Here is a 23,202-nt window from a genome sequence, read left to right on the forward strand (position 1 = left end):
ACCTGACCTGAAAGGTCAAGTGAGCTTTTCTCATCACTTTGCGTCCGTCGTCCGTCGTCCTGCGTCCGTCGTCCGTCGTCCGTCGTCCGTAAACTTTTACAAAAATCTTCTCCTCTGAAACTACTGGGCCAAATTTAACCAAACTTGGCCACAATCATCATTGGGGTATCTAGTTTTAAAAATGTGTGGCGTGACCCGGTCAACCAACCAAGATGGCCGCCACGGCTAAAAATAGAACATAGGGGTAAAATGCAGTTTTTAGCTTATAACTCAAAAACCAAAGCATTAAGAGCAAATCTGACATGGGGTAAAATTGTTCATCAGGTCAAGATCTATCTGCCCTGAAATTTTCAGATGAATCGGACAACCCGTTATTGGGTTGCTGCCCCTGAATTGGTAATTTTAAGGAAATTTTGCTGTTTTTGGTTATTATCTTGAATATTATTATAGATAGAGATAAACTGTAAACAGCAATAATGTTCAGCAAAGTAAGATTTACAAATAAGTCAATATAACCGAAATGGTCAGTTGACCCCTTTAGGAGTAATTGCCCTTTATAGTCAATTTTTAACCATTTTTCGTAAATCTTAGTAATCTTTTACAAAAATCTTCTCCTCTGAAACAACTGGGCCAAATTAAACCAAACTTGGCCACAATCATCATTGGGGTATCTAGTTTAAAAAATGTGTGGCGTGACCCGGCCAACCAACCAAGATGGCCGCCACAGCTAAAAATAAAACATAGGTGTAAAATGCAGTTTTTGGCTTATAACTCAAAAACCAAAGCATTTAGAGCAAATCTGACATGAAGTAAAATTGTTTATCAGGTCAAGATCTATCTGCCCTGAAATTTTCAGATGAATCGAACAACCTGTTGTTGGGTTGCTGCCCCTGAATTGGTAATTTTAAGGAAATTTTGCTGTTTTTGGTTATTATCTTGAATATTATTATAGATAGAGATAAACTGTAAACAGCAATAATGTTCAGCAAAGTAAGATTAACAAATAAGTCAACATGACTGAAATGGTCAGTTGACCCCTTTAGGAGATATTGCCCTTTATAGTCAATTTTTAACAATTTTTCGTAAATCTTAGTAATCTTTTACAAAAATCTTCTCCTCTGAAACTCCGTGGCCAAATTAAACCAAACTTGGCCACAATCATCATTTGGTTATCTAGTTTTAAAAATGTGTGGCGTGACCTGGTCAACCAACCAAGATGGCCGCCACGGCTAAAAATAGAACATAGGGGTAAAATTCAGTTTTTGGCTTTTAACTCAAAAACCAAAGCATTTAAAGCAAATCTGACATGAAGTAAAATTGTTTATCAGGTCAAGATCTATCTGCCCTGAAATTTTCAGATGAATCGGACAACCCGTTATTGGGTTGCTGCCCCTGAATTGGTAATTTTAAGGAAATTTTGCTGTTTTTGGTTATTATCTTGAATATTATTATAGATAGAGATAAACTGTAAACAGCAATAATGTTCAGCAAAGTAAGATTTACAAATAAGTCAATATAACCGAAATGGTCAGTTGACCCCTTTAGGAGTAATTGCCCTTTATAGTCAATTTTTAACCATTTTTCGTAAATCTTAGTAATCTTTTACAAAAATCTTCTCCTCTGAAACAACTGGGCCAAATTAAACCAAACTTGGCCACAATCATCATTTGGTTATCTAGTTTTGAAAATGTGTGGCGTGACCTGGTCAACCAACCAAGATGGCCGCCACGGCTAAAAATAGAACATAGGGGTAAAATTCAGTTTTTGGCTTTTAACTCAAAAACCAAAGCATTTAAAGCAAATCTGACATGAAGTAAAATTGTTTATCAGGTCAAGATCTATCTGCCCTGAAATTTTCAGATGAATCGGACAACCCGTTGTTGGGTTGCTGCCCCTGAATTGGTAATTTTAAGGTGATTTTGCTGTTTTTGGTTATTATCTTGAATATTATTATAGATAGAGATAAACTGTAAAAAACAATAAATGTCGGCAAAGTAAGATCTACAAATAAGTCAACATGACCGAAATTGTCAGTTGACCCCTTTAGGAGTTATTGCCCTTTATAGTCAATTTTTAACCATTTTTTCGTAAATCTTAGTAATCTTTTACAAAAATCTTCTCCTCTGAAACTACTGGGCCAAGTTAATTATAGATAGAGATAATTGTAAGCAGGAAAAATGTTCAGTAAATTAAGATGTACAAACACATCACCATCACCAAAACACAATTTTGTCATGAATCCATCTGCGTCCTTTGTTTAATATTCACATAGACCAAGGTGAGCGACACAGGCTCTTTAGAGCCTCTAGTTTATTAACAACATCTAATCTCATATTTAAAATGGACAGTGAAAAATATCATAATTTGAAAAATCAGTTTTGTATTTTCTAATAAATTTAGTATTCAAATGACTTTTTTTGTCACTGGTACATAGCCTTGAATGAGTCTGGGTGGCTGAGTGATCGAAGTAGATCATCTATATATATCATTAGCCTGTCCACACTAAGGTTTTGAGGTTCAAACTGCAAACGTGGCAGGTACGTTCCACTCCAATATTAATTGACTTGTCAGATTCCTGCCAAATGTCATGGTGTTCTCCGGAGACTCCTACAACACATAAAAATTGAGCGCCACTATTTAGCCAATAGTACTGAAAGTGGCGTTAAACACCAAAATCCAATCAGTCATAGCTTTGAATCAAAGTTGATAACTGCAAAAAGAAACCATGCAAAGCTTACATAACAGAGGCTCCAACGTATGACCTTGGCGTGTTTGTCTCAAATAGACCTTTAAAAATGTTCAAACCTGTATTATTAACTGTCATTTGTCTAAATGTGACCTGGTACCCTGAGCCAAATTTTAAATGTGACCTTGTCACCAAAGTGGGTACCATAACAGTTTACATTACAGTGGCCCCAAACTATGACCTTGTGGTAGTTTGTCTCATTTAAATGGATCTGTGACCTTTAAAAACGTTCAAACCTGTATTATTAACTGTTTTAGTTTAAAGGTGACCTGGTACCCTGAAGCAAATTTTAAATGTGACCTTGTGACTGAAAGGTGGTACCCTTTTGGAGCCCCCTAACAACTTAAATAAAGACACAAAATTTCAATTTGTTAGATTGGTTTTAAACATTGATCTCTAAACAAGCAATCATGGACCAAGTTAAGTTTGTCTGTATTCTAATTACCCTAGCATGGCATTAATATTCCACTGATTGTAGTGTTTTAGGAATAAAACTTTAATAGTATTAGCTGCAATAATTAAATTATATAATGTAAAGAAATAAAATTACTGCTGGTAAGATGGGCAGCTGTAAACAGCTATACTGTGCCCCCCCCCCTTTAGTTATTTTTGGGATTCTTATTTTTGTAGGTTTGGTGGGTACAGGCAGTGAACCAGGAATTAAAGTTTGCGAAGAAATACAAAATTTTTGCCTGTATGCTGAGATTTTAACAAAACCACAAAATCAATTATCTTTGAAATTACAAGTTTTCCTTTATCCATGAAAATCGGTACATGTGTACCAACGAAAGTAATGAATCCACAGTAATTGAAATAAAGTGTGGACACAGAGTTATGCCTTATCTGTGTAACATGCCTTAGTTATAAAGTCAATGGACCAGGATTGAGGAATAAGGGTCAATTTTATCTCCATGAAAATTAAATACACAAATTTTATCGACTTATTATTAAGTGATTTCCCATAAGCTGAAATAATAACAAATAATTGTTGGCACTGCTGACAATTAAAAAGAAATTTTAAGTTTAGCATCTGTGATTTTGTTGAGGCGAAGAAAATGGTAAAGTTGTATTTTTCTGTCAGAAATTTTAAAAATCATTCTCTTATGAGAAATGAGTTAGAAAATGAACAGGGAGTATATCTATTGTTCAATATAACAAAAATGTTTTTGGTTTTCTGCTTATGAAAAAAGGGGGAGTTATGGATGTAAGGAATGGACAGACTTACAACTTTATAAATCTGCTTATGCTTGGGGAACATACAAGCAATTACTGCTAAACCTCTCATAATGTTAGAAAATAACAGAGGTCAAAGGTCCTGATTGTAATTTTCTGATGGATCCTTCTGATTTTGTGTCTTCAATCCTGAGAATTTAACATTCATTCTGGATTACTAAAATAAACTGCATGCATGAAGCATTAAAACATAGTGTGAGGAGCTATTGAAATCACTGATACTATGATAAATGTGTAAAGAAAGAAATTTAACACATGATATCAATACAGATTTAATGTGAGCATTTAGAGTAGAAACAGAAATATTTGGTAAGCAGAGAAAACTGTGACCTTGTAATCAGCATGATGTTATCAGATGCCAATAAAAATAATAAAAATCCAGCCTAAAAAATAAGGTGTATTTTAATTCAGTCACGGACCCGGGGTTGTGTTCTAGTATAAATGAAGGAACCTAAAAAAAGCAGAAAAAAATATAGGGTTCGTGTGCTTGTTTTCGAGATATAAGCTATTGAAAATTTGGTGGGAAATGATTCTCTCTATATTTTTCTTACATTTAAAATTGGCACCTTTTTTCTTTCAAAAACAATGAAAAAATAACAAGGATTTAATAAGATTTTCAAATACGGCTTTTTAAACTATATGTAATAAAATTATGAAAAGAAAAGTTGGGGGTTAATTTGGCAGGCAAAATTGTTAATGGCACTTCATGGATAAAACATGAGGATTCCGAATATCTGGCAAAAAAATCAAAAGCAAGAGGAGCTAACATCCTTAAGTCAAGTGATACTTTATTTAACATCAAATTGTGGAAGTAAACAGATGGAGAGGCATGTGATTGGAATGTTAAATAATTTTTCAGGCAGAACTTTAAAAAACCAACATCATTATAATGACTATGTTCTTTGTTATGATAAGTCAATGTTTGTCCTACTGACCTGACCTGACCTCAATCTTATCTGGGTTGTTGTTGTGTTTGATCTATTTTTATGCCCCCGCCTCTAGGCGAAGGGGGCATTAGGTGTTACCCTTGACCTTTCGTCTGTTCTTCCGTCTGTCTTTCTGTCCGTCATTTCGTCTGTCCCAAAAGTATTTTCACATGTTATAAGCAAGCTTGAGGGCGGGGGCATTTGTGTCCTCAGACACATTCTTCTTTTTTATTAGTAGTGATGAGCATTTGGTAAAAAGATTTTAATTTTAGTTTCTTGTGTATAATTTGGAGTTTAGTATGACGTCCATTATCACTGAACTAGTATACATATTTGTTTAGGGGCCAGCTGAAGGACGCTTCCGGGTGCGGGAGTTTCTCGCTGCATTGAAGACCCATTGGTGGCCTTCGGCTGTTGTCTGTTCTATGGTCAGGTTGTTGTCTCTTTGACACATTCCCCATTTCCATTCTCAATTTTATTGCAGAATGGATGCATTGTTAGCAGTGATGGACCATTGGTAAAATGTTATGTGTATCTGCTATACTTAAGATACACTAAACAGAAATTATTTTCATTTTTATATTTGGATTATTAAGATAAAGCAAATGTATTTGTTTTTCGCCTTTCTATTTTATATGCTTGGTTATTATATATATAAATGGACCACCTAAGAAATTTCTTTTACAATTCCCTTTTAAATAATGTCTTTGAGTTTAGACAGGCCATAATGTTAAAATTATTGACATTGATGTATGTATTCCAGAATTAATTAAAATTGATTATTGGTCTGTTAAAATGTGGGAATTCAAAATAAAAATTCTCATTTAAAGCTGAAAAACTTTCTATATATTTTTTCTTAAGAAATGCACTACCAACTAATTGTGTTATAAGGCCATTTAAGGCAATGTTTTTCTGAAAGCTTAATACAAAATTACGATAAAGTACATATAATAATTACATACCCAAATCTTATGAAATAAAACTACAATTATAGTTATATTATAGACAGAACATTAAGCAGGAATAGTTGTTGAATTTTATGGGTTTTTATTATCCAGAGAAATATATATAATTCTTGTGTAATTGGTAATAAATGAATTACATGGACATGTCTGACCCAGGAAGGAATTATTGTAGGTTTTTAGTATCTGTTGTATTGATAGGTCAGTTGTGTAAAGTAATTTAGTTGGAATAAGTAGAGAAGTAGGTACCTAATGGATTTCCAATAATTCTATAATATACTTCTTTGTTGAAGGGAAATAGATGTTACACTTGGTACAAAAATACAGTTGAAAATTCCAAAAAGTCAATAACGTCATTCTGTAATATTTGTAGAAGGGAAATAGCTGTTACTTTTAGTACAAAAGTACAGTTTGAAAATTCCAAAAATTCTATAATGTTCTTTGTCAATTTTTGTGGAAAAGAAATAGTTTTTACACTTGATATAAAAATACAATTGAAAATTTACAAAAACTCGGTAAAATTCTTTTTTGTAAAAGGGAAATAGGTTTAATTTACACTTGGTAGAAAAATGTAATTGAAAATTTACAAAAATCCTATAATGTTCTTCTTTGTGGAAAGGAAATAAATGTTACTCTTGGTTTATAGATACATATGAAAATTCCAGTAATTCTTTAGTGTCCTCTGTGGAAAAGAAATAGATGTTGGTTACAAATGCAGTTGAAAAATTTCAATATATCTTTAATGTCCTCATTTGTGGAAGAGACATAGCTAATACACATGGTGCAGCATTAAGTTGAAATTTTAATTATTTTATAATGTCCTTCTTTGTGGAAGAGTAACATTTGCATGTTATTTTTGTTATAATAATAAGTAACGAAATTCTAATAATTTGATTCTGCATATTGTTTGCAGAATTATTTGTTATAGAAAATACAGTTGAAAGATTACAATAATTTTGGCAAGGAAGTCTTTTTTTAAAGGGAACTGTTTATTACACTTGGTATAAAAATACAGTTGGAAATTCCAATATATCTATATTGTCCTTTTTGTGGAAGGGAAATACCTATTACACTTGGTACAAACTATTGCTTTTTATACCACCGCAAAAAAATTTTGTGGTCGTATATTGGTATGACGTTGGGGTCGTCGTTGTCGTCGTCCGGCGTCGTCCGAAGACACGTTGGTTTTCGCACTCTAACTTTAGTTTGAGTGAATGGATCTTTTTGAAATTTGACCATAAGGTTAAATACCACAAAAGGAAGGTTGGGATTGATTTTGGGGGTTATGGTACCAACAGTTAAGGAATTAGGGGCCAAAAAGGGGCCAAAAATAAGCATTTTCTAGTTTCAAGACAATAACTGTGGAACGGTGTATGGATCTCTCTGAAATTATACTACAAGTTTCCATACCACAAAGGGATGGTTAGGATTTGCTTTGGGGGGTTATGGCTCAAACCGTTTAGGAATTAGGGGCAAAAAAGGGGGAAAAACAAGGTTGTCCTGGTTAATGGACAAATACTTTAGTACAAAACATAATTTTAAGCAGTGTAAGGGAGATAAATCAAATACATCATTGAAATTATCTCCCTTACACTGCTTTTAAATAATGTATTAAGTAATGGTTAATGAACAATAAAGATAATTTAAAACAGTGTAAGGGAGGTAATCCAAATACAACGTTTTGGTTACTTCCCTTACACTGCTTTTAAATTATGTTTAAAGAAATGCATATTTATAAAGGAAGACCAGTAAAAATATCTGCAAATGTTGCATCTTTTTTTTTTACCAAAAAATCCATATGAAAGATTTGACCTTATATTTTTAATTCTATTATAAAATAGATTAAGTTAGCACTATGGTAAATTTAAATGGGTAATTATGGTTGCCAACTCCATTGGAAATTTGAATTGAGATTATGACCATATCTTGAGGGAACAAATTTTTTTTTGGGGGAAAAAAGGGGGGGGGGGGGATAAAAATAAATTGTGGGGGGTCAATTTTTTCTCATTTCAGATTTCAGAAATTAAAAAGAATTATTCTGCAAATATTATTTATTTTTCAAATTTCAAATATTGAAAAATTTCAAGAAGTAATCTTTAATTGCACAGTATGGCGCATTAGATTTGTAAAATCTTTGATCACATTTATTTATTTGTTATGCCGAATCTAACAGTGTATTTAGATTTTTAATTTTGGGTCCAGTTTTCAATTGGTCTACATTAAGGTCCAAAGGGTCCAAAAATAACTTTGTTTGATTTTAGCAAAAAATGAATATATGAGGTTCTTTGATATGCTGAATCTAAACATGTATTTAAATTTTTGATTTTTGGCCCAGTTTTTAAGTTGGTCCAAATTGGGGTCCAAAATTAAACTTTGTTTGATTTCAACAAAAATTGAATATATGGGGTTCTTTGATATGCTGAATCTAACCATGTATTTAGATTTTTTATTTTGTGGACCCCGTTATCAAATTGGTTCATATTGAGGTCAAAAGGGTCCAAAATTAAACTTTGTTTGATTTCATCTAAAATTGAATTATTGGGGTTCTTTGATATTCCAAATCTAACCGTGTATTTAGATTTTTAATTTTGGGTCCTGTTTTTTTAAATTGGTCTACATTAAGGTCCAAAGGGTCCAAAATGAAACTTAGTTTGATTTTAACAAAAATTGAATTCTTGGGGTTCTTTGATATGCTGAATCTAAACATGTGTTTAGATTTTTGATTATGGGCCCAGTTTTCAAGTTGGTCCAAGTTGGGTCCAAAATTAAACTTTTTTTGAATTCAACAAAAAATGAATATATGGGGTTCTTTGATATGCTGAATCTAACCATGAATTTAGATTTTTTATTTGTGGGCCCCACTATCGAATTGGTTCATATTGAGGTCAAAAGGGTCCAAAATTAAACTTTGTTTGATTTCATCAAAAATTGAATTATTGGGGTTCTTTGATATTCCAAATCTTACCATGTATTTAGATTTTTAATTTTAAGTCCCATTTTTTAAATTGGTCTACATTAAGGTCCAAAGGGTCCAAAATTAAACTTAGTTTGATTTTAGCAAAAATTGAATTCTTGGGGTTCTTTGATATGCTGAATCTAAACATGTGTTTAGATTTTTGATTATGGGCCCAGTTTTCAAGTTTGTCCAAGTTGGGGTCCAAAATTAAACTTTGTTTGATTTTAACAAAAATTGAATATATGGGGTTCTTTGATATGCTGAATCTAACCATGTATTTTGATTTTGGACATTGGACCATAATAGGTAAATTAAATAAATTCAAGTTCTTAGACCACATTCTTTCTGTGTCAGAAACCTATGCTGTGTCAAATATTTAATAACAATCCAAATTCAGAGCTGTATCAAGCTTGAATGTTGTGTCCATACTTGCCTCAACTGTTCAGGGTTCGACCTCTGCGGTCATATCAAGCTGCGCCCCAGCAAAGCATTTTATTCTTATTTATTATCATTCCTGCTGTAATTTTATTCATATAACTATCCAGCTTCATTGAACTTTCAGACCTACTATAATTTTATTTGTATAATTATCTACCTTGATAAAAGGTTTTTCATTGAGTTTTCCGACTGACTGTTGTTTTATTGATATGATTGATCAACCTGTGTTAGTCAATTATATCGTTAATCTCTAAATTCACATGTAACAGCCGTTAGGAATTGATTTAGGTTTCCTAATTTAGTTATTTTTGACCTTTAATCTAGAAAATGATATGAATTTTTAATAAGATATGATTTATGATTCTCAGCTGAGATATGACTTCATCAAAATCTTTTAAGTTTATATTGAATATGAATGACAGTCAATAGAGAATATCATATGGCTTTTTCAATATCATATCCGTATCAACACGAGACACCAATATAATCCCAAGAGCTCTGCTTGAGGGATTATATTGGTCGAGGGTTGATACGAGGTGTGATATTGAAAAAAAAAATCATATACACTTTATTATATACTTCAAGTAGATGTTTTCCCTCGTGAGTTGATGTAATACAGATTAGGGGTTTGATAAAGCCTTTACCAGCGTGACCGATATCGATGACGTGATGTCAAAGAGTTGTAGGGGTATGATAAAGCTTATGTAAGCGTGACTGATATCAATGAAAAGTTAAATCACAAAAATACTGAACTCCAAGGAAAACTCAAAACGGAAAGTCCCTAATTAAATGGCAAAATCAAAAGCACAAACACATCAAACGAATGGACAACAACTGTCATATTCCTGACTTGGTACAGGCATTTTCTTATGTAGAAAATGGTGGATTGAACCTGTTTTTATAGCGGTAAACCTCTCACTTGTATGACAGTCGCATCAAATTCCATTATATTGACAACGATGTGACGTCATAGAGTTGTTAGGGTTTGATAAGGCTTATGTAACCGTGACCGATATCAATGACGTGACATCATAGAGTTGTAGGGTTTTGATACAGCACGATTGTCATTGATTGTATTACACATACAGTATACATGTATTTACCACTAAATATTTAATAAAAGGAGATAATATTTGGTAATGGTCAGGCTGATTACTAGATAATATTTGGTAATGGTTATAGGCTGACCACTGGGCTGGAGATGCCAACATACTTGTAATCAAACTCAATTATAAAGCTAGGAATTTTTTGTAATTTGCGGTTACACAGTGTTTTCTATTTTACTTCTTACCATTGCTCAAATTCTACATGTAGATGTCAAGGTAGTGTCTTTCACAATGAACAGATGTCTTGTTGTCTTCTTTGGGGCCTGGGGGGGTGGGAGGGGAGGGGGGGGGGGGGCGCGTCAATACTTAATTGATAGGAGTGCCGCTGGGTTTCTGTTACCCCATCCTTTTCATATATTTTAGATTTATAAATGTATACCTTTTCATATATTGCATAGGTAAAAATTGTAATTACAGGGATTTTAATATAATGGGAACTTTATTGACCTTATCATATAATTCTGATAGTTTTCCCCTCCTATTCACATATTTTCAAGCTTGAAAATGTGACCTATTCCAGCGGCACATCCTATCACCTTGCATATAGGAAGTAGTCCCCTCGAGTTGTATCCATACCTGTATCCTGCAATAGGTTGTGGGGGTTTAATCCATGACCCCATCCTACCAACCCCCTGAAAAATAAAAACCTAAAAATAATTAGTTTTAGACTATTAAACTTGAATTTCAAATTGAAGTTTGACTATTAAAGTCAGAGCACCATGACCCCAAATAACCCCCCATCAGAGACATCCTGGTTATGGACCTGATATCTGAATTTTTTATTTTTCTGTTACTAAATATTATTTCTGTTTACAGCTTCATTGTTACGAGGACTTAAACATGCCAATATAGTTACACTTCATGATATAATTCACACAAAAGAAACATTAACATTCGTCTTTGAATATGTGGTAAGTAAATATAAGCCATCTTTTCTTGAGTGCCAGTTTTAGAGTAGTAAGAATTATTTCCCTTTAATCAAATTTAACACTTTTAACATATTATTAGTGTAAATTCAGAAATTATTTAGAGTTTTTTATAAATACGAATAATGCGACTGGATATTTATCTCAATGATAAAAACTCTCATTCTGAAATCTGATACATATATCTTTATGCAGATTTTTTCTGAAATTGCAAAGAATTATCTCACATTTTTGTCCATTCCTCAAAAATCCCAATAATTTCTGAATTTACTGTATATTTTATAGGAATAGAAGGAGATGGGATTGTTAATGTTAGGAGGTTGTTGATTCTAAAAGAATAAAAGAAATTTAAATTTTGATGAAGATTAATTGAAAATACTACCGACTTCCCTTATGATAATAACTAATAATTACAACTGTTAATATTGTACTTCATACATTCCTCACAACAACAAAAAACACAAAGTACAGATCTGAGAGTACTCACCCTTACTGACAGCTAGTTCAAAGCCAATAACAACTAATAAAAACAATCATGTATCTAAGACTAAAATATCAATCAGTACACATCCAACATCCAATGGATTTAGTGTAAAGGAGTCATTTACAGTCAGAGTAAACATAACCTTGTGCAATGCCAAATTATAGGTATCGACAGACTGTAGAACCGTGAATGTGCATATAAGTATAACAATAATATCTGGTTTTAATTTACCTATTTTAACCGCTACACTGCTACTTTTGCATAGGTACTATTTCTGTACTAAAAATCTGTAGTACTGGAAATTTACTTTTAATATTAAGTACTATGTCTTTACTTTAAAATTCTTGTAATATTTAGGTACCTGTATTTTACAGTACTTGATTTGTACTTGAAATATTTGGTACAGAAGTAATACCAACAGTGATCGCAATATTCCATGTTTGAAAATCATAACTTTAAGAGATTTGAAATAGACAAACTTTCAAAATGCTGAAAATGTAATGGTGTAACCAAAATTTTGTAGTACTTAAATTTCAAGTACATATCAAGTACTGTAAAATACCGGTACCTAAATATTACAATAATTTTAAAGTAACAAAATAGTACTAAATATTAAAAGTAGATTTCCAGTACTATAGATTTTTGGTACAGGAATAGTACCTATGCAAAAGTAGCAGTGTAGAAGGTGTTAACTTGACTTCTTTATTTAAGAATCAGTCTTAATGTTATGTTCTAAATTTTATTAAATAAATGAATTTATATTTATCTTTTAGCATACAGACCTAAGTCAGTATTTAGAGAGGCATCCAGGAGGTTTAAATGCTTTTAATGTAAAGGTATGTTGTAAATATTTCAGCACCAATAAACATTGATACAGTACACACATGGGGATTCAGACAAAATAAAACATTGGTGGTTATTTTTCACGGGGGAAGGAGCGGGATGGGGGTCTCAACATACATATTTGGGTACAGACGTCTTGCTGTGGTTTGAAAACCAACCCCCAATCTTATATTGATTGATGCACCTCAAATGAACTTTTTGTTACGTTCTGAGGCATAATTCTTCCAAAGCATTTTATTTGAAAGATCTAGAGATCTTTGTATAATCTATCTAATTAGTCCATATACTTTCAATAAACAGCTTTTCCTATCGAAGGTCTGTGGTTTTCTCCGGCTACTCCGGCTTCCCCCCACAATAAAAACTGGCCGCCACAAAATAGCCCAAATATGGCGCTTATGAATGGTGTTAAAAAAACAATAATCAATAAATCAAAGATACCGGGCTTAGAATTAATCAAACCAGACGCACGATTTGTGTACAAAAGACTCATCACTGGATCAAATTAAAATAGGTGACAGATCACCTCAGATAAAGAGTTCCAACATAACATTTCAAAAACAAAATGAATTTTGAGTTCAGATGAACAACTGTATTTAGGTAGAAAGGGGTGTCACATTCAAACCAGTATAATACCGCCACATTCTGTATGTGCCTGTCCCAAATAATGAGCCTGTACTTCAGTGGTTGTTTTTTTTTGCTGTGTAATATATTTATTTTTTGTTCATTATCTTGTACATTAATCATGTTAGTAAGGCCGTTAGTTTTCTCGTTTGAATTGTTTCAAATTGTCATTTCGGGGTCTTATATAGCTGACTATGCGGTTTGGGCTTTGCTCGTTGTTGAAGGCAGTACGGTGAAATAAAGTTTTTAATTTCTGTGTCATTTGGTGTCTTGTGGAGAGTTGTATCGTTTGCAATCATACCACTATAAGTTATATGGTTCGCTACTGACCCTCTATGGATCCATAGAGGGTTAGTAAAATCCATAGGGGATGAGGCCGAAGGCGGAATCTCCTATGGATTTTATTCACCCTCTATGGTCAGTAGGGGGTCAGTAGTGAACCGTATAAAGAATTTATCGCACGCGGGACTGTTTCTGCTGTGTTTTGTAGAAAAATAAACAATGAAACACAACAACATTAATAAATGACGTCACCATTAACAGTAGACGTGACGTCATGAACCCCTATGAAATTTACTAACCCCCCTACGGATCCATAGGGGGTCACCAAGTGACGGCTTTAAACCAATCACAACGTGATAATTTACCCGCGGTGCGATAAATCGTCTTATTTTTATTTCAGTGCCTAAAGTAAAACAACTTAAGCGTTTCGTCAAAGAACAAACGAGTGAGAACTTAGAAATTGAGACATATAACAATAAAATATACAACTTTTTTCAGAAAAAGTAATATGAAATATATCAATTTCAATAAAATCCTATATATAAGAAGAATGCAGATCTTCAGCATTTATCATAAATCATCAGTATAAGATCATGGTATGAATCAGTCATCGTTGGAAAGCTATATCATTCATTCATGTTTAATTTACCGTTTCTTTCTTTTGTCACTCATTGTCATTCTAGTTTTAGTCCATTATATCATATTATAATCCTCTGTGTTGTAGGTTTTTTTTTAATCGCAGGTTTAATATTCATCAACAGCCATGATAATTTATCTTCCAAGTTGAATCATTCTCTTGTTTTAGGGAGGAACAAATAATTATTCGTAAAAAACAACTTTTATTCAAAAACATCACGTCCAGCTATAAAATATAATGTCCCCAATTTAAATAATTTAAAGTTTGTTGTCTATGTTGCACGCATCTTTCCCATCGAACTTAGCATCACAGATACAACAGATATGGTAAGGTCTGCCTCATATTTTAAAATAAATCTATTAATTTACAATGCGGATCGGGGGTGAAAAAACAAGTTTACGACAAAAACATATGATTTCCACTTCCCAATTGTAAACCTTACATTTCTCTGAAGCAATGTTCCAGCAGTTCCTGTATATCTAGTATATATCTTTAGTTGATACGATATTCCAAGGCTTTCGTTTCTTATCATTATTTCCCTGTTACATGGTTTCTGCTTACATGGAAGCGATCATATCGAGAGTTTCAACTGATGAAGTTGAAGTTATTCCTGCGTAAAATTTAACAGTCGCAATCAATATTTGATTGACCGTTATGAAATAACAGATGTCGACGGATATGTTTGTAACCACTTTCCTGTTCTCCAGTCCTGGAATGTAACATCTGAGATCTACACTAGAGTTTCTACTTACCATATGTTCATCATATGGCGTTTACACATCTCAGTTAATATTGCCAATTGAACATGGTTAAGCAGAGTGTGTGTAGATGCTGAAAGAAATCAATGATAGGTGTTGTTGTTTTTTTCTGTGTACAGTGAATTAAAGCCCCCCTTTATCGTTTTATTACCACGGGGCCGAAGTTTTAACTGAACAAAAAGTACAAAAAGACCGTATTTAAAAAAGAATAATTTGCAAATTATGTATTAAGTTCATACTCACGAAAATGTTCAGACATGAAACTATTTAAAATTTTTTATTACCTTTTATGTATTCTAACGATAGTACTGAAATACGAAACTATCTAAAATGTGTATGATATCTAAAAATATTTCATTGCTCGACAATTTTGAAATGCACGTTTCTGTTTATTGAAGTGAAACTTAAGATTTGTATCGTGACGCATATACTTTCAAGGATGTGTTGTTTACAATGGTCGTATGAGTATAAATAATACTGTAACCAGTACGGTCAGTAGTTGTTGTTTGCATATATTATCTTCTTTACCTATACGAGGGGCCTCGGTGGCCGAGTGGTCTAAGTAGTTACTACTGTAATCACTAGCCAGTCAACACTGAGGTTGTGAGTTCGAACCCCGCTCGTGCGGGTGCACTCGACTCCAATCTTAATTGACTAGGATTGTCAGTTTTCCTATCGAAGGTTGATGGTTTTCTCGGGGCACTTTGGCTTCCTCCACCAATTAAAATTGGCCGCCACGAAATAGCCCAAAAGCGGTGCTTAAAAGTGGCGTTAAAACACCAAAATCAAATCAAAAATCAAATTCAATAAACAGCAATATGTTCATATTCATAAAACCGATATAGAAAAATGTTGATACAAAGTGCAAAAATGTAAATAAACCTGGAAAAAAAAGAAGAGAAATGGAATTTAATAGCTTATGTAATTCACATCCCCCCTTTTTGCCAAGAAAGTTTAAATGACCTTAAATATTTGTATAGTTGTGATTTCATTTATGATCAGAATATTGATATTGGTAAATTACTTTTTCTTTTACAGATATTTTTATTCCAATTACTGAGAGGACTACGATATTGTCATACAAGGAAAATATTACACAGGTATAGTTGTGTTAATTAAGGAATAACAGTACTGTATTTGAAGATTTGCCACCGTCAATTAGGAATTTGATGGTCACAAATGTAAGTTTTACTTGCAGTGCGGAATGGGGCTAGTAAATCAAAGATTTGTGACCCTAATATCCCAAATACAGTACTGTAGTTCCTATTCTAATGCAAAAGTCTTTAAATGTTCAAAAATAAACAATTGAAATATCCTGGAAACGTCAGCTGTGATCGCTCAAAGTTGTTGCAAATAACTGCGACCGTCAACTATGGAATTGAGTGCAGACAATCATCCAATCAAAACTAGTCTTACATGACATATTGCATATTACAACTACTGACAAGGTTCCTGGCTTGAGACTGGCACATGACAAGGCCCTGGGGTAGAATAAATTGTTTATTACTTTATGTGTACCTTTAGGTGTATGTTAAAAGTAGAATAACAAAAATACCAAAGTCCTAGGAAAATTCAAAACGGAAAGTCCCTTATCAAATGGCAAAATTTAAAGCTCAAACACATCAAAAGAATGGAAAACAACTGTCATATTCCTGACTTGGTACAGGCATTTCCTTATGTAGAAAATTGTAACTTAAATCTTTTTGTGTAGAGAATTTTATTTTAGTGAATCATGTTATTTATATTTTCAGGGATCTGAAGCCCCAAAATTTGTTAATAAGTGAACAGGGTGATCTCAAGTTAGCTGATTTTGGTAAGTTGTGAAAGGGGAGATAAGAAGATGTGGAAAAACAATACCAAGGGGAGATAATTTTTATTTATCAACAAATTGTTTAAACAACCTCATATTTTTAATTTTAAAATTTTAAAAAATATATGTAAATGCATGGTAAATCTATCCAAATAGAAAAAAAGCAATATACAGTCAGAAGTCAAAAGTGTTCCACCTCTTGAAAATTAAGCATATATTTCATATAAGAACACATTTAGAAAAACAATCTCCTGAAGTTATTGTCTGATTTGAATGAAACTTTTATCATTGAATACAGAAATTTCTTCATTTCCTTGCTATAATTATGACAAGTTTTATTTTATACATTGCAGGTTTAGCCAGGGCTAAATCTATTCCTAGTCACACCTACTCCAATGAAGTAGTCACTTTATGGTACCGGCCTCCTGATGTGTTACTGGGGTCCACAAATTATTCAGTGTCTTTAGATATGTGGTGAGTATAGACAGACCTCCTGATGTGTTACTGGGGTCCACAAATTATTCAGTGTCTTTAGATATGTGGTGAGTATAGACCGGGCTCCTGATGTGTTACTGGGGTCCACAAATTATTCAGTGTCTTTAGATATGTGGTGAGTATAGACAGACCTCCTGATGTGTTACTGGGCTCCACAAATTATTCAGTGTCTTTAGATATGTGGTGAGTATAGACCGGCCTCCTGATGTGTTACTGGGGTCCACAAATTATTCAGTGTCTTTAGATATGTGGTGAGTATAGACCAGCCTCCTGATGTGTTACTGGGGTCCACAAATTATTCAGTGTCTTTAGATATGTGGTGAGTATAGACAGACCTCCTGATGTGTTACTGGGGTCCACAAATTATTCAGTGTCTTTAGATATGTGGTGAGTATAGACCGGCCTCCTGATGTGTTACTGGGGTCCACAAATTATTCAGTGTCTTTAGATATGTGGTGAGTATAGACAGACCTCCTGATGTGTTACTGGGGTCCACAAATTATTCAGTGTCTTTAGATATGTGGTGAGTATAGACCGGCCTCCTGACGTGTTACTGGGGTTCACAAATTATTCAGTGTCTTTAGATATGTGGTGAGTATAGACCAGCCTCCTGACGTGTTACTGGGGTTCACAAATTATTCAGTGTCTTTAGATATGTGTTGAGTATAGAACGGCCTCCTGATGTGTTACTGGGGTCCACAAATTATTCAGTGTCTTTAGATATGTGGTGAGTATAGACCGGCCTCCTGATGTGTTACTGGGGTCCACAAATTATTCAGTGTCTTTAGATATGTGGTGAGTATAGACAGACCTCCTGATGTGTTACTGGGGTCCACAAATTATTCAGTGTCTTTAGATATGGTGAGTATAGAACGGCCTCCTGATGTGTTACTGGGGTCCACAAATTATTCAGTGTCTTTAGATATGTGGTGAGTATAGACCGGCCTACTGATGTGTTACTGGGGTCCACAAATTATTTAGTGTCTTAAGATATGTGGTGAGTATAGACAGACCTCCTGATGTGTTACTGGGGTCCACAAATTATTCAGTGTCTTTAGATATGTGTTGAGTATAGACCGGCCTCCTGATGTGTTACTGGGGTCCACAAATTATTCAGTGTCTTTAGATATGTGGTGAGTATAGACCGGCCTCCTGATGTGTAACTGGGGTCCACAAATAATTCAGTGTCTTTAGATATGTGGTGAGTATAGACAGACCTCCTGATGTGTTACTGGGGTCCACAAATTATTCAGTGTCTTTAGATATGTGGTGAGTATAGACAGACCTCCTGATGTGTTACTGGGGTCCACAAATTATTCAGTGTCTTTAGATATGTGGTGAGTATAGACCGGCCTCCTGATGTGTTACTGGGGTCCACAAATTATTCAGTGTCTTTAGATATGTGGTGAGTATAGACAGACCTCCTGATGTGTTACTGGGGTCCACAAATTATTCAGTGTCTTAAGATATGTGGTGAGTAGAGACCGGCCTCCTGACGTGTTACTGGGGTTCACAAATTATTCAGTGTCTTTAGATATGTGGTGAGTATAGACCGGCCTCCTGACGTGTTACTGGGGTTCACAAATTATTCAGTGTCTTTAGATATGTGTTGAGTATAGAACGGCCTCCTGATGTGTTACTGGGGTCCACAAATTATTCAGTGTCTTTAGATATGTGTTGAGTATAGACCGGCCTCCTGATGTGTTACTGGGGTCCACAAATTATTCAGTGTCTTTAGATATGTGGTGAGTATAGACAGACCTCCTGATGTGTTACTGGGGTCCACAAATTATTCAGTGTCTTTAGATATGGTGAGTATAGAACGGCCTCCTGATGTGTTACTGGGGTCCACAAATTATTCAGTGTCTTTAGATATGTGGTGAGTATAGACCGGCCTCCTGATGTGTTACTGGGGTCCACAAATTATTTAGTGTCTTAAGATATGTGGTGAGTATAGACAGACCTCCTGATGTGTTACTGGGGTCCACAAATTATTCAGTGTCTTTAGATATGTGGTGAGTATAGACCGGCCTCCTGATGTGTTACTGGGGTCCACAAATTATTCAGTGTCTTTAGATATGTGGTGAGTATAGACCGGCCTCCTGATGTGTAACTGGGGTCCACAAATAATTCAGTGTCTTTAGATATGTGGTGAGTATAGACAGACCTCCTGATGTGTTACTGGGGTCCACAAATTATTCAGTGTCTTTAGATATGTGGTGAGTTTAGAGAATATTTTTTACAAGAAATGAATTTGCATGTTACCTTGTGAACTAGCACATTTAAAATCTGGTTCAGCCTGTGTCGTTTAGTACAATGTTAGGTTCAAATTCATATCACATTTACAAGTTTGCATCCTGATATGAATAAAATATTTCCCACTGGAAATTAAACACCAATTCAAAAGAGATTGCAAAATTTCATTTTAATGCCCCACCTAGGGGCATTATGTTTTTCGGTCTGTGCGTCCGTTTATTCATCCGTCCCTTAGTCCGTCCGTCTGTCCCACTTCAGATTAAAGTTTTTGGTCAAGGTAGTTTTTGATGAGATTGAAGTCCAATCAACTTGAAACTTAGTATACATGTTCCCTATGATATGATCTTTCTAATTTTAATGCCAAATTAGAGTTTTGACCCCAATTTCACGGTCCACTGAACATAGAAATTGATAGTGCGAGTGGGGCATCCGTGTACTATGGACACATTCTTGTTTCTGTCTGATATAGGACTGACAGAATGTAAATTGTTGAACGTCCTTTAAAAAATTTGGTGGTCTTACATTGTTGAAATTTTAATGTCAATCATGCTTGAAAATTTGAAAATGAAAAAATAAAATGGAAATACAAATAAAACAACTAAAGGCAATTTTAATCACGTTTTAATGAAGTAACAAATTAATTTTTTTCAAAAAGTATAATCTTTTAATGTGTGCTTGTGTAAATATGACCTGAAGTGAAAGAAAATACTTTGATTTGCTTGCATAAATAAACTGTTCTTTTTTAAATTCAGACGATTCACTTTATTATGAAATAACTTTTCAGTAAAGGCTATCTGTACTTTAGATTTATTCCACAAACTATTCTTTTAAAAAAATTTGTAAGGGTTCCGCGGAAAGGATTTTTTTTTTACAAAATTCACTTCTGGATACTGTCTTATGATCATAAACAAGCTTCTGTCCATGTTTGGTAGAAATCCAGGATAGTTTAAGAAAGTTATTAAAATTTCAAAAACTTTAACAACAGAGTGAATGTAATGTTTCCTGGCAGATAAACTAAGTCCATTTATAAGTAAAGTACGGAAAAAATGGAATTTTTTTTTTACGAAATTTACTTTTGAATATTATCTTATGATCATAAACAAGCTTCTGACGGAATGTAGGATCGCTATGGCTTTCTTTTTCGACAAAAGTCAAAGGCTCGACAGAAAGGGTACTAAAAAGTGCTAAACAAGGTCCAGAAATTTTTCACTCGATTTCTATCATAAATTGAGGATTTGAGAGTCAGGAAATTTTTTATCCTACTGTCATGGGAGTTATTAATTGTTATAGGGGGTGCTCCTACTGTCTTCAGAGTTATTAATTGTTATAAGAGGTGCTCCTACTGACTTGAGAGTTATTAATTGTTATAGGAGGTGCTCCTACTGTCTTGGCAGTTATTTATTGTTATAAAAGGTGCTCCTACTGTCTTGGGAGTTATGTATTGTAATAGGAGGTGCTCCTACTGTTTTGGCAGTTATTAATTGTTATAGGAGGTGCTCCTAATGTCTTGAGAGTTACTTATTAGTCTCCTACAGACGAAGTCAAAGGGGACTTTAGGTTTGCACTCCGTCCGTCTGTCTATCTGTCTGTCTGTCTGTCCGTCTGTCTGTCCTTCTGTCAGTCCGGCAAATCAGCTTTCCACACTTTTTTTTCTTCGTTCTTGAAGATATTGATTTGATATTTGGTATATAGTTTTATCATGACAAGTTTTAGATCAAGTTCAAATTTTGTTCCGGTCTGATGATTTAATCCAGAGTTATGGACCATAACTCTGGACCATATCTAATGTTAGAGTACTATGTTAAACCATATTTCTGTACAAAGGGAGATAACTAATTTTTTAAAAGACATTCTTTGTTCAATTATTTGAAGAATTTGTTGGCAGGTTTGTTAGTTATTTAGTATAAACTTATTTTCTGAATGCTATATATATAAAAAAAAATTATGAAGAGAAATCCTTTAATTAGATAATAATCTATTTTTATTATGTATATATTTCAATACATTACAGTGTGTAGATAAAAGTTGTTGACATTTTATAGATAAGTTACAAATCTATATTAGTTTGTGACAAATGAAAGAAAAAATATTTGGAACTATTAATTATATTTGATTATAATTTGAAAATAGATATACACTGTATTACATCATATCTAATTTTAGAGAACTATTAATCATATCTAATGTTTTTTTCATCATGCTTATACGATATTGATTGATAATTGGTATATAATTTTATCATGACAAGTTACAGATCAAGTTCAAATTTTTGTTTCGGTCTAATAATTTTGTGCAGAGTTATGGTCCTTGGACTTGAAAAATTCACTCATATAATCAATTTTCCACACTGTTTTTAGTCATGCTTGAAGATATTGACATGATATTTACTTTTTGTTTACACCATGACAAGTTATAGAACAAGTTAGCATTTTGTTCCAGTATAATGAATTTTTACCCGGTAGGGGACTATGTATTGCCATGCAATACTCTCAGAATGCTTGTTGATATAGGAGGTGCTCCTACTGTCAGGGAGTTATTACTTGTTATAGGTGTTCCTACTGTCTTGGGAGTTATTACTTGTTATAGGAGGTGCTCCTACTGTTTTGGGAGTTATTATTTGTTTTAGGAGGTGCTCCTACTGTTTTGGGAGATATTTATTGTTATAGGAAGTGCTCCTTCTATCTTTGGGAGTTATTAATTGTTATAGGAGGTGCTCCTTCTGTCTTGGTAATTATCTATTGTATACATGTATTTTGCAGGGGTGTAGGTTGTATATTCACAGAAATGATTGCTGGTGCTCCGACATTTCCTGGTATGAAGGACTCCTATGATCAGTTAGATAAAATATTTAGGGTAAGTACAAATAGGTTAATCATCTTTTTCAGGGTTGTATCAGTCATTTTTTTTAATAATTCCATTGTATAATAGTTTAGAAAAGCCTGCATTTCAACTCATCAATTTTTTTTATAAAAATAATGTTGCAAATGCAGAACATCTAATAGCAAAAATAGTAGATGTCTGTTAAAAAAAAAAACATTAATGTTAATAAGAAGTTTAAATTTAAGACTGCTGCTAAAGCATCCTGTTGACTTAACCAGAAAAAATGAAAACAACACTTTAAAAATTTCATGCGTCCAAAATGCTTTTCTTGATTTACCGTCATCAGGAAGTCTCAAAGCTGAATATTTGATAGCCAAGGATGTATAAGAACCGACACAGTTGAAGAGCTATTTGGCCAAAAAGGACCTAAAATAGCCAATACCATCTAAGGTCAAATATGCTTTAGGGAGTTAACTCAGTTAAGTGTTTTGTCAGCCCTAAGCTCTATTTTGGACTCACTTTAAATGATGAAAGTTCTTTTATTCTGGTACATTTTTCAATGGTTCAGGGGCGATAATGAAATCTAATACTGTAGTAAAATTAATTGTTTATTTATATGATGAGGATTAATTCATGAATGTGAGCATCTATAAATGTAAGATTTGTTTTATATCCATGAAATGTTTTACACACAATTTTATTTATAATTTTATCTTTTTTCAAAATCAAGTATTTTGGCATGTGTACATTTTGACCCAAAAAAAATCAAATTATGACTATTAAATATATTTTTTACCACAACATGTAAGTTCTTTTTAAAATAGTCTGATTGCCTCATCCAAGCAAATGTAAACAAGTTTCAGTTAAACTTTTTGTATTGCCTAATTGATACCATGACAGGAT

At 33.5% G+C, this 23,202-nt stretch overlaps 1 protein-coding gene across 2 annotated transcripts in view; it reads left to right on the plus strand.

Moving 5' to 3' along the window:
* Positions 1-23,202, plus strand: part of LOC127718466 (cyclin-dependent kinase 14-like) — a 75,102-nt gene that overhangs the window by 34,422 nt on the left and 17,478 nt on the right. For both annotated transcript variants that reach the window (XM_052224511.1, XM_052224510.1), the window contains exons 8-13: positions 11,184-11,278; positions 12,551-12,613; positions 15,957-16,018; positions 16,670-16,731; positions 17,082-17,202; positions 22,239-22,332. In XM_052224511.1, the coding sequence (XP_052080471.1) occupies positions 11,184-11,278; positions 12,551-12,613; positions 15,957-16,018; positions 16,670-16,731; positions 17,082-17,202; positions 22,239-22,332 (497 nt within the window). The remainder of the gene's footprint in view (positions 1-11,183; positions 11,279-12,550; positions 12,614-15,956; positions 16,019-16,669; positions 16,732-17,081; positions 17,203-22,238; positions 22,333-23,202) is intronic.

This window comes from Mytilus californianus, unplaced genomic scaffold (genome assembly GCF_021869535.1).
Source record: "Mytilus californianus isolate M0D057914Y unplaced genomic scaffold, xbMytCali1.0.p SCAF_10, whole genome shotgun sequence".
Taxonomy (NCBI): Eukaryota; Metazoa; Mollusca; class Bivalvia; order Mytilida; family Mytilidae; genus Mytilus; species Mytilus californianus.